The 13302-nt window shown below is 39.2% G+C and overlaps 1 protein-coding gene across 6 annotated transcripts in view; it reads left to right on the plus strand.

The window, feature by feature from the left end:
- The window catches only part of LOC126237031 (protein PALS2), a 398888-nt gene that overhangs the window by 378042 nt on the left and 7544 nt on the right, over positions 1-13302 (plus strand). For all 6 annotated transcript variants that reach the window (XM_049946786.1, XM_049946789.1, XM_049946788.1 and 3 more), the window contains one exon: positions 256-384. In XM_049946786.1, coding sequence (XP_049802743.1) covers positions 256-384 — 129 coding nt within the window. The remainder of the gene's footprint in view (positions 1-255; positions 385-13302) is intronic.

Here is a 13302-nt window from a genome sequence, read left to right on the forward strand (position 1 = left end):
TACCACAGGAGGTGGTTGTGGAAAGGATCTTAATCTATGAACATTGATCTGTTGGATGCAACTTATGATCAAGTCTCATTGCCTGCCAACGAGGTTATTACACAAGAGGGATAAAAATTTCTTGATTTATACTGTATATTTTTGGTAATAATGGAACATTAAATTTTAAGGAATATCAGCTTCTTATGTTAACGGTTAAAGCTATTATTAAGCAAGTTAATGATTGCATTTCTAACTTTCCTTTTTTTGTTTAAGGCACTGAAAATATTACATAATTCATCAGAGTTCATGCCATATGTCATATTCATCGCCGCTCCGGGAATGGAACAATTGAAACACTTGTATGGTATGGGTCGGACAATAGGTTCGTCAAAGAGTTTGACGGTAAGTTTTGTGTTCGTGAACATGTTTCGTATTTATAGCTGAATGCAATGATATAAATGTTGCAGCAGGAAGTCTGCAGTGGAATATAAGTAATGGAAGGAGTAAAGGTAACAAGCCACCATATATTTCATGTGTTGAATGGTTGATAGGCATAAAACTAGACTCAAATGTTGCTAAGTTTTTGAGTGATGTCCTTTTTCATAGCTGACTAGTACAGAATACCCATACACCTGCATGGCTACATTGTCCTAGCTGACTACATTATACTGATAGTTCAGCTTGACAGGATTTGAAATGGCTAGTGTGGTGAAGATGAGAAAGGAGGCGGGAGGTTGTTGCATGGACTTTTGCTGACAGTTGGGAGGGACAAGCAATGCCAAAGTGAGCTCATCAGTGCCACATACCTATCCTGTGCACTTGCTGCATCCTTAGCTGATTGACAGCATAGGAAAATATAAAAAATGGAATAAAATATTTACTGTGACCAAATCACCATAAGATACGTGATTGGTGGTGTAGGCATACCATTTGGCTAATGCCAAGCACTGTGTTTCGTATTTAGTGGGTATGAAATATATTACAACACAATTTGTTTCAACATTCTTGAATTTTGACCAAATGCCCTGTCTAATCAGCATTGCTCAGGTGTTGCTGAATGAAGTTCATGATGCTATAAATGATGATTTGGTATATTGATTTCAAGTTTAAAGGAAGCTTCCTGGAGAACCAATAATGAAAAAAAGTTTGCTAAGTTCATTTGAATGTGGACATTCTGCTCACTATTTTCTTTCATTTTAGTGGCATAGTGTATCACATGTTTTGGCACCACATAGTATGGTCACTTATGAGCAGTACCAGGAAGTTGTGTGCTATTCGGATGAAGCAGTCTAAATTTGAGGTAAATTTTTTGTCAAAAACAACACACTTGCAATGCCTTGGCCTCTGTGTTCAGCAGACAAGGCCCCTGTAAGTTCTTTCCACAACTAAAGTGGTAAAAAAAAGGAATAACTAGAGGAACTACATGTCATATCAAAATTGCTTTCCAGAAGTGCTTTGACTAATGGAAACACTGTAGACTTCAATGTGTTACATTCAATAGGTAAAGCTTTAAAAGTAAGAAATGAAATTAATAGTGATGAACAAATAAGGAGAGTTGAGATAAACAGAAGTCTATATATTTTTTAACAAAACTTGTATAGGCTTTTCAAAATGGAAATCACAAATTCATTCAGTAACTCTTTAACTCATATGTGTTTGAGAAACTATGCATATTCTTCAGCTGACATAGTGGCTTGGACTTGTAGGCCTTCATCTTTTGAACATTAACGCTGTTAAGTGATTAAGCTATAATTTTACATGTTGTCCTCATCATTTAATAAAACTTTTGGTAAAGTAACAAACAGATTTGACAATGTTTCCGAATCATCTTGGGTAACATGTTTCCTTACAGTATTGTGTTCCTCATTTTACTCACCCCCCCCCCCCCCAGAAACCATAAAAATAAACATGTCTTTAAACAGTATCCAAAAACACAGTGATTACTTTAATCAGTTATTAATTTTGAGTAAGTTAGAATATTAAAGCTGCCTCAAAAATACCCCAGAAAGTAGAGATGAGAATTTTAAGAAAAAACAGTTGCCAAAACTTACAGATATCTTTTTAAATAGTGAAATTGTAACATTAATGTGGGGAGTAAAACAGGGAAGTTCCCCATAATAACCAAGAAAATACTGAGATTGTCATAGATGCAATCAGCAAACTTTTAAATTGTGCTGACCCAATGGAAATGTTCCAAGTAAACACAGACATAGTCATTATAACCACCCCTCATCAGTAGACACTGACATAGGCAATATAACCACCCCTCATCAGGTAAAAACTCAATGCATTATAAACCACAGGAAACTAACGAGTTACTAGGCAGATGGTGAAGACAATGCAGAAACCTGGGGAAAAAGGCAGAAAAACCCAAGATTTATAATTCCCCGGAAACATCTAATTCAAATATGGGTCATGGACAAAATTCTAGACCTAAGGAATAAGATATCCAGTATTTTAAAAAAGGAGATAAATCCAGTTTGTATGATTTCAATGACAAGGAACAGCTCTTGGGAACTGGACATACAAAATTTAATCATGCATAATTTACAGTAGTATAGAAACACTATGTGTAAATTATGAAGAGAGATCACTGCTATCAGTTGCAGTGGGACATTAAACGGAATCAGCGGCAATGAGCAAAATTTTCGGTAACCACTGCGCCATCCGGGACACAGCATTATCGCAACTCCGTGGACTATCTTGGTACATCTCACGGCCGATCCACACTCCCACCGAGTGCCACCTATCGCAGTCCAGTACATATTTTCACTCATTGCCGCTGATTCCTCTTAATGTCCTACTGCAGCTGATAGCAGTGATCCCTCTTCAATTTACATATAGTGTTTCACAGTTGCAGGATCTGCGTGATGTCTGCTCTTTCAAAGGAACAGACACCATTCATTCAAATAAGTATCAAAACAGTCTGCGGCCACAACATTGAGATTATCTAGCTGTATTAGCTCTTGATATGCAAGAAGTTCATGCCCAGATTATGAGTCTACAAAAAAATAGGATCACAGGTATCAGTCAAGAAAACTGACATCTTTCCCATGGAACTACCATGTATAAGTAACATCTGTATAAACTATCAGAAAACTAACACAGTGCTACACATTAAATATGTGCAAGAAACTGTTATGCAGAAAAACCAACAAAATGAAAAATAGCTCAATTTTTGACTTGGTTTGCATAAATTAAGAAATGCTACTCAAAAGATACTAAGATCCATTGCTATAAAGCTGAAACACTGCCAGGAGCAAAATATGCATGCAAAACCAAGGAAAAATCACTGGACTTCATACAAATGCAAAAGAAAAACAGGTCCAAGGAGTTTGGAGAATCTCCCACTTCGAAACTTTTTACCAGGAGATTGGTCCAATACCAGTACAATTAAGGAAAAAGAATCTTGTATTTCTTTCACGTTTTGCAACTGCCAGAAAACAGGATATCACAACAACTAGTGATGAGAAATTTAGAAAAGATGAAAGGACAATGGGTCAAAGAAATTCAACAAGATATTGAAGTAGTTGTACTCCTTAAGACACACATTTTCAGCAAAATTGATATTTAGAAAGGCTATAGAGGTTTCAGGCCAGCTTGGCTTGTAGATAAATGCTCTGAGAGAGCGCTTCCCCAATATATATATACTGAAATATATTTTCAATAATTTATTACAGAATTTAAATTATCAGGAAGTATTTCAAATATTTTCCAGCTGGGTTCAAATAATGACTAGTCTGTTTTCATTATTGTTGATATCAACTAACATTTTTCAAATAAGTTGCAGCTAGTCATAAAACTGCATCTTGAAATGTCAATTATCTCCTTGTAGCAGAGGTTTGGGGAAGTTGTTTTTATGGAACACAGCTATAACAATCTTTCAGAAGACTCCATTCACTATGATTGATAATGAAAAGATACATTCTTGGCAGTTGAGGATTTGGGCATGTCAGTAACAGGTTTGCAACCTTCCCCAGTGTGGAAACCATGAGCCACCTCTGTTAAAGACAGATTGAGGAAATTGTGACTGGAATGAATAAAAAGGTGCTGGGGGACTAAAAGAACTGTACAGTTCAATCTTCAAAGAAAAAGTGTATACTTCAAAATTTTAATTTCAAAACAAATGTTAAATGTTTATTTTATCAAATTCCTAAATATCATAATATTGGAAATTCCTTCAGACAGATCAGCTTATACAGGTTATTTTTGGAAGTGAAACATTCTCGGAGGAGGGGGGGGGGGGAGGGGGATTCATTAGGGTTCTGAGTTGTGCAAGTTCAGGCTTTGTAAAGTTTTACTGTGTATTTTTTTAAAGTGCATATGGTAATTTATGGAATATGCGGAACTTTAAGTAAAATTGCGTCAGTGAGAGTAATTCTTTCAGATGATGGTTTAATATTTTACACAGTAAGGAAATAAAGATTATGTCATGACAACTGGAAAAAGTTTGTCCCAGACTGGAACTCCAATTCGGGTTGTCTGTCTTTTGGAAGTAATTGCCTTCACCATTAGGCTGTCTTAGTAAGCCCCCAGACCTGGCTCAGACTTTTGTTGTTACCAATGTTCCCATGTATGATTTCCGAACACAGCAACCAGAGGTTCTCCCAAGAAGAATCTGGAAATAAGGGATATACATGAACTGAATGAAATGCATGGGGGAACCTCTGGTTGCCGTATTTGGAAATCATAGGTGGAATTATCAGTGACCATGAAAGTTTGAGTCAGGCCTGGCAGAGTGCTCAGATAGTCTAATTGTTAAGGCAACCACTTGTTGCAACACACTGCTTTCAGTGTTTGCCTTTAATCAAAACTGCTTATGTGATTGTGCCATGAAAGCTAAAGGGGAGGGCCAGCTTGTCATTCAGGTAAATGATTGAGCACCTTACAGTTACAAACTGTATTAAAAATGTATGGTTGAGTGTGACAGTTGTGTGTAGACAATAGAAAAGAAAGAGAGAGGCAGAGAATTCTAACACCACCATAGATCCTATCCTTCTTGAAAAGCATCAAAGAGACCTAGACTAAATGTCCACATTCTGTGAGTGGATCATCATCATCAGATATGTCACATGCTATCATTCTGTGAGGCATTGTGGAAAGATTTGAAACCGTAACTCAGGACAGTGTTTTGTAGTCTGGTGACCAGGGATGTGAACCGCCACTCCTCTTGCCCTTTGCTGGCCAAATATAGCAATGAAAATTTCTTCCACCGTCAGAATTCAGACTGGGTACCACATTGTTGGCCATTGTTATGGAGGAAGAATTTATTAGATAGCCTACTGAAGTTGGGAAAAATTGTCAGTTTGTACTCAAAAACTCATTAGCATCTTTTTATGCTGTGCTTCTTTGAACTTAAAATATCAAGTAGGCTAAGTAAACAGAAGTGAGGCTAATTTAGTTTCCACACTGGAGCTGGAATTGCACAAATTCTTCTTTGATTATGAACAACTGTTATATTTTAAATGTCATGGTAATGTGAAGTATGAGCTGGAGAAGAGAAAGGGCATGCAGGATTCTGGGAGACAGAAAGGAATGAGGGAATAGTGGAAAATAGGAAGAGTAAAGTGTGAAGCTTATCTCATATGGCTATAGAACAGCCACCAAATTCATGTGATATGCACGTGTACAGCACACAGCAAATGTGAGCATTATTCTTTCTTCCATATTTAAAAAACTCTCCACTCTCAACTATGTAAAGAAAAGTCATGTGCATTGAGAACAGGAATATTTAATGGAAATGAAAAGGATAAGTAAACTTGTCATTATGACAGATAACAACAGAATAATAATATTAAAAGCTAAAACCACAGAATTCAATAGTGTCTCTTCTTAGGCATGGAATAAGCGCACACATCAGTGTCCCTGGTGGTGAGTACACAAACTTCTTTGATGTAACTTGGCAATCAGATGATTGTGCTGCAGAACGCTTGATCTGCCCGGGATCACCACAAGTGTACAGAGAAATGGTGTGGATGAGTGAATAAGGCTCTAATAGTCCCATCCCCACAATCTGATGAGTTATTATTAAAATGGTTTAATTTTAACTATAACATTTCTTCATCTGTTTGATCAGACATGTAAATGAGGAGATGTTGAGTTGCAGACAACATATCAAAAAGACTGCTATATGTGTGAGCTTTCGACTAAAACACCAAGACTCTCAGAGACTACTACTATTCAGAAACTTAACAAAGATAGCCCAGCTCATTTGTGCAGAGTCTCAAAGATACATGGACACGGTATTAACATTATGAACTTTTCTGGTATTCAAAATGTTATGATGGGCTTTTCATAAATAAATATTTCAAAATGTAACATTTGTGCCAATTTCAGTCAAAATGAATTATTTGAAATTTGTAGGATAATTAACATTTTTAAAAGTGAAAAATAAAAATGGATTTCCAAAATCTTACAGAAAATATGAAAAAGGAAGAAATTTTGAATAAATGTTCTTACACAGTACATTGATCCCATAAGTTTTTGTATTGAACATCAGACTTGCAATTTTTGAAAACATATAGTTGAAAAATGGATGGAATTGTATACTTCATTAATCAGAATCTGTATCATAGTTTACTGTTGAACAGAGGTCCCTGTGGTATTGATTCATTACAAGGCCTACTAAGTATTTAAGGAGAAAGTAGATAAAGAAAGGTTTTCCTTCCCATACAACTAATCTTGGAAGAACCTGTTGACAGATACTTCCATACATGACTCATAATACAAGGTATAACTAAATTCTCTTTTCAGACTTTGAGGAAAGGTTTCCTATACCAAAACAAGCAAGAAAAGTTTATTAAATATGGGCTCTAAAATGGATACCTTAAGAACTGTGAGCACTTGTTCAATAGAAGAGATGTGTTTTGCAGTAGCAGAGGTGAGCAAGTGTTCATAGCTCTTAATGTAAGCATTTTACAGCCCATGTTTTCTTGTTTTGGTCCATAATGCCTCCTCCAAAAATATGGAAAGCAAGGAGCTTGCAGTAGAAGAGATTTGTTTCACAGTATCAAAGATGAAAAAGTGTTCACAGCTCTTAAAGTATACATTTTAGAGCCCATATTTACAAGACTTTTTTTGTTTTTGGTGTAAGGAACCTGTCCTCAAAGTCTATGAAGGGAATGTAGTGACATCCTGTATAATAATAATATTGAGGTAAAAAGTAATAAGCACAAACAAAGATAATCATGAAAACTCAAAATGGAAAGAGAGAGAATTTAAGTATAAATAAACAAGAAAAAACAGCAGTGTAATAATGGGCAAGAGTCATGGAATTAGATAACTTATTACACACCTCATGGAAATAGATGCCAAGAAAGAATTCAGGAGGCCCATTTAACAAAATACTCGTGACCTGTATTTCGCAGTTATCTGAATGTCCAGCCTGGAATCACTGTTTTTGCAGTGCCAGATAATTCCGTTGAAGTCTTTTGTTGCTGCACTAGATGATCATTCCAGGAGTGTTGTATAGTTGGCAAGTTTTACCTTGAATTCAGAGATGGTTGTCAGGGTAGCCAGCAGTTGCATTTGCGAGAGGAAAAGACTTCGTGCGTGCACTATTACTCACCTTCAAAATGGGTGTCAAATGTCACATATTGTAAAGGTGAACTTCAGTGACTGGATCCAATAATTTATGTTAATCCCCAATTCTCCTACTCCTCCTCCACTAATTTCAATATCATTGCAGCTGATTGCAATATTGGTGCTTTCTGTGTCACTACTGTGTTGTTGCTGTTACTGTGAACATCATGACTGTTGTCAGTGACATTATTTTGTCGTTGGATTTATGAAAGTGATTGAATCATGTAGGCCCAACTCTCTTAGCCGAGCATATGAAACTTTTGGCCTCAATTTTAATTGCTTTTCAGTGTGAATATAACATACTTATTTTGTAAGTATTCAGTTGGTGCATAAGTTTATAGAGTTTTTCCATAAGTTTCATAAAACACATCATTACACAAAACAGAGATTTTAGTCATCAATAATATATCCTCCATCACTATTTACAACAATCTGCCAATGCTGGGGTAACTTTTTGATTCCATGTGAGTAGAACTCACGTGGTTTGAGGTGAAGAACTCCTCAATCCATGTTGAAAGGAAATTTCATCCAGAAAGGAAATTTCATCCAGAAAGGAAATTTCATCCAGAAAGGAAATTTCTTGAAAGTTGCACAGTAGAGAATGGAAAAGATGAAAATCTGAGGGGACAAGAAAGGGGGGGGGGGGTGTAGAATGAGTCCGTTACCCAACTCCTGCAGTGTTTTTTGTCACTCTAACAGAGTGCAGGCAGTGATGGTTACACCTCAGGGAAGTAATTCAAAATACACCACTCTGTTGCTGTTCCACCATATGTATAACATTATCTTTTGTGGATGCGTGTAGATATTTGTACAGGGAGTTGCTCAACCAGTCATTTATTTCCCCTATGTCAGCATATAGACACTATTTCCCATCACCAGTAATGGTGAGCCATTAACGTCAAAAGGATCCTCCTTAAAACAGGAAAACCATTTTCTTTTCATACTCTTTCCAATGGCATTATCCCTGTACATGGCACAAATGTTTCTGCCTGCCTCCATTGCTGTTATTCTTCTACTGAATCCAGCAGAAGAATGTGTTGTCAATGTTCTAGTTTCTTCAATTAGCATTGCATTTTCTAACATCCACAGCTCCATTATAGTATGTAAACTCAAATAGAAATAGTGAACTACAAGTAAAAAAATGACAATCGATAAATAAACCCAAAGCAACTGGAATACCGACATAAAAAAAAAATGCAATAAACTTATGGACCAACCTAATATTCATTTTAACTGTAGAGCCTATTAGTTTGGTAGTGTTTGAACATGGTTGATCAGGAAGTAATCTAATAACTGAATGTTGATGTTTGAATAGGATGCCATAAATTTAAATATGTTAAGTGTTTCTTTATTACTTTTGATATTATTAGTTGCTATTTTCCTCCAAGGAAAGATGCCCTAAAATTCATCTTCTCTGTCAGAACAGGAAGCAGTGTTCTCACTACTCAGTATACACTACTGGCCATTAATATTGCTACACCACGAAGATGATGTGCTACAGACGCGAAATTTAACCGACAGGAAGAAGATGCTGGGATATGCAAATGATTAGCTTTTCAGAGCATTCACACAAGGTTGGCACTGGTGGCGACACGTACAACATGCTGACATGAGGGAAGTTTCCAACCAATTTCTCATACACTAACAGCAGTTGACCGGCATTACCTGGTGAAACGTTGTGATGCCCCGTGTAAGAAGGAGAAATGCATACCATCACGTTTCCGATTTTGATAAAGGTCGGATTGTAGCCTATCACGATTGTGGTTTATCGTATCGTGACATTGCTGCCGCATTGGTCAAGATCCAATTACTGTTAGCAGAATATGGAATTGGTGAGTTCAGGAGGGTAATACGGAATGCCGTGCTGGATCCCAACGGTCTCGTATCACTAGCAGTTGAGATGACAGACATCTGATCCGCATGGCTATAACGGATCGTGCAGCCGCGTCTCGATCCCTGAGTCAACAGATGGGGACGTTTGCAAAACAACCACCATCTGCACGAACAGTTCGAAAACGTTTGCAGCGGCATGGGCCATCAGTTCGGAGACAATGGCTGCGGTTACCCTTGACGCTGCATCACAGACAGGAGTGCCTGTGATGGTGTATTCAAAGACGAATAGCAAAACGTCATTTTTTCGGATGAGTCCAGGTTCTGTTTACAGCATCATGATGGTCGCATCCGTGTTTGGCAACATCGTGGTGAATGCACATTGGAAGCGTGTATTCATCACCGCCATGCTGGCGTATCACCCGGCGTGATGATATGGCGTGCCATTGGTTACACGTCTCGGTCACCTCTTGATCGCATTGATGGCACTTTTGACAGTGACCGTTACATTTCAGATGTGTTACGACCCGTGGCTCTACCCTTCATTCGATCCCTGCTAAACCATACATTTCAGCAGGATAATGCATGACCACATGTTGCAGGTCCTGTACGGGCCTTTCTGGATACAGAAAATGTTCGACTGCTGCTCTGGTCAGCACATTCTCCAGATCTCTCACCAATTGGAAACGTCTGGTCAATGGTGGCCGAGCAACTGGCTCGTCACAATACGCCAGTCACTACTCTTGATGAACTGTGGTATTGTGTTGAAGTTGCATGGGCAGCTGTACCTGTACACGCCATCCCAGCTCTGCTTGACTCAATGCCCAGGCGTATCAAGGCTGTTATTATGGCCAGAGGGAGTTGTTCTGGGTACTGATTTCTCAGGATCTATGCACCCAAACTGTGTGAAAATGTAATCACATGTCAGTTCTAGTATAATATCTTTGTCCAATGAATACCCGTTTATCATGTGCATTTCTTCTTGGTGTAGCAATTTTAATGGCCAGTAGTGTATATCACTTATTTGTCCAATATCTGCATTATCTATCATGGCACATGTATCGCCACTATTAATTTCCATTTTCATCATATTCCTGGACCATTTTGTTCTCCATATGGTAAATTATTTAACTTCCATGTCAATTCCAAGGCCATCATTGACCAAGTATTTTAGGCTGCCCACAGACAACACCAGTAGTCTCAATAACTGGTGACTTAACATTATAAACACTTAGGATTTGTTTCACATTCCATGAAACTGATCAATAAATTAAAAATGAACAATAAACCCAAACACAGCAGCAATAACACATTCATAATCTAGAACAGAGAGCATCCCAGAGTTCCCAGAGAGCATCCCAGAGTGACCCAGAGAGCATCCCAGAGTGCCCCAGTGAGCTAAAACACCAAGAAGAATCGCTTCTCGGCTTTTGACAAGATCAATGTGTAGAAGTACATATGAAATCACAAAATAATAAAACAACTATTTTGTTATTTCATATGTACTTCTACATATTGATCTTGTCAAAAGCCGAGAAGCGATTCTTCTTGGTGTTTTAGCTCACTGGGGCACTCTGGGATGCTCTCTGGGTCACTCTGGGATGCTCTCTGGGAACTCTGGGAATCTCTCTCTTCTAGATTATGAATGTGTTGTTGCTATTGTGTTTGGGTTTATTGTTCATTTTTAATTTATTGATCAGTTTATAGTTGCGAAGCATCCTTATTTATCTCGTGATATATATATATTTTTTAAATAGTGTACTTACTATTTTATTTACATTTCTTATCTTTTAGATCTATTAATTATTTGTTTTCTATTATTTATTATCAATCTATGGGTTGCAGGGGTACTGACCCCTGGGGAGGTGGGTGGGTGTTTATGCATGGCTGTGCGCTCCGCCATATTGGCGGGTGACCTTTAACGACTTTCGCTCGGCCGCCGCTATATATATTATATCTACCATAGAATGACTCCTTACCCTCTCCCTTAAAACCCACATCCTTTCATCTTTCCCTCTCCTTCCCTCTTTCCTCACGAAGCAACCATTGTTTGCGAAAGCTTGAATTTCGTGTGTATGTTTGTGTGTCTATCGACCTGCCAGGACTTTTGTTCGGTAAGTCACATCATCTTTGCTTTTAGATATATTTTTCCCACGTGGAATGTTTCCCTATATATATATATATATATATAAAATAGAGGGAAACATTCCACGTGGGAAAAATATATCTAAAAACAAAGATGATGTGACTTACCGAACGAAAGCACTGGCAGGTCGATAGATACACAAACACACACACAAAATTCAAGCTTTCGCAACAAACTGTTGCCTCATCAGGAAAGAGGGGAAGGAGAGGGAAAGACGAAAGGATGTGGGTTTTAAGGGAGAGGGTAGGGAGTCATTCCAATCCCGGGAGCGGAAAGACTTACCTTAGGGGGAAAAAAGGACAGGTATACACTCGCACACACGCACATATCCATCCACACATACACAGACACAAGCAGACATATTTAAAGACAAAGGGTTTGGGCAGAGATGTCAGTCGAGGCGGAAGTGAAGAGGCAAAGATGATGTTGAATAACAGGTGAGGTATGAGTGGCGGCAACTTGAAATTAGCGGAGATTGAGGCCTGGTGGGTAACGGGAAGAGAGGATATATTGAAGAGCTAGTTCCCATCTCCGGAGTTCGGATAGGTTGGTGTTGGTGGGAAGTATCCAGATAACCCGGACGGTGTAACACTGTGCCAAGATGTGCTGGCCGTGCACCAAGGCATGTTTAGCCACAGGGTGATCCTCATTACCAACAAACACTGTCTGCCTGTGTCCATTCATGCGAATGGACAGTTTGTTGCTGGTCATTCCCACATAGAATGCATCACAGTGTAGGCAGGTCAGTTGGTAAATCACGTGGGTGCTTTCACATGTGGCTCTGCCTTTGATCGTGTACACCTTCCGGGTTACAGGACTGGAGTAGGTGGTGGTGGGAGGGTGCATGGGACAGGTTTTACACCAGGGGCGGTTACAAGGATAGGAGCCAGAGGGTAGGGAAGGTGGTTTGGGGATTTCATAGGGATGAACTAACAGGTTACGAAGGTTAGGTGGACGGCGGAAAGACACTCTTGGTGGAGTGGGGAGGATTTCATGAAGGATGGATCTCATTTCAGGGCAGGATTTGAGGAAGTCGTATCCCTGCTGGAGAGCCACATTCAGAGTCTGGTCCAGTCCCGGAAAGTATCCTGTCCCAAGTGGGGCACTTTTGGGGTTCTTCTGTGGGGGATTCTGGGTTCGAGGGGATGAGGAAGTGGCTCTGGTTATTTGCTTCTGTACCAGGTCGGGAGGGTAGTTGCGAGATGCGAAAGCTGTTGTCAGGTTGTTGGTGTAATGGTTCAGGGATTCCGGACTGGAGCAGATTCGTTTGCCACAAAGACCTAGGCTGTAGGGAAGGGACCGTTTGATGTGGAATGGGTGGCAGCTGTCATAATGCAGGTACTGTTGCTTGTTGGTGGGTTTGATGTGGACGGACGAGTGAAGCTGGCCATTGGACAGGTGGAGGTCAACGTCAACGAAAGTGGCATGGGATTTGGAGTAGGACCAGGTGAATCTGATGGAACCAAAGGAATTGAGGTTGGAGAGGAAATTCTGGAGTTCTTCTTCACTGTGAGTCCAGATCATGAAGATGTTATCAATAAATCTGTACCAAACTTTGGGTTGGCAGGCCTGGGTAACCAAGAAGGCTTCCTCTAAGCGACCCATGAATGGGTTGGCGTACGAGGGGGCCATCCTGGTACCCATGGCTGTTCCCTTTAATTGTTGGTATGTCTGGCCTTCAAAAGTGAAGAAGTTGTGGGTCAAGATGAAGCTGGCTAAGGTGATGAGGAAAGAGGTTTTAGGTAGGGTGGCAGGTGATCGGC

The sequence above is a fragment of the Schistocerca nitens genome, chromosome 2, assembly GCF_023898315.1.
Source record: "Schistocerca nitens isolate TAMUIC-IGC-003100 chromosome 2, iqSchNite1.1, whole genome shotgun sequence".
In the NCBI taxonomy this organism is placed as follows: domain Eukaryota; kingdom Metazoa; phylum Arthropoda; class Insecta; order Orthoptera; family Acrididae; genus Schistocerca; species Schistocerca nitens.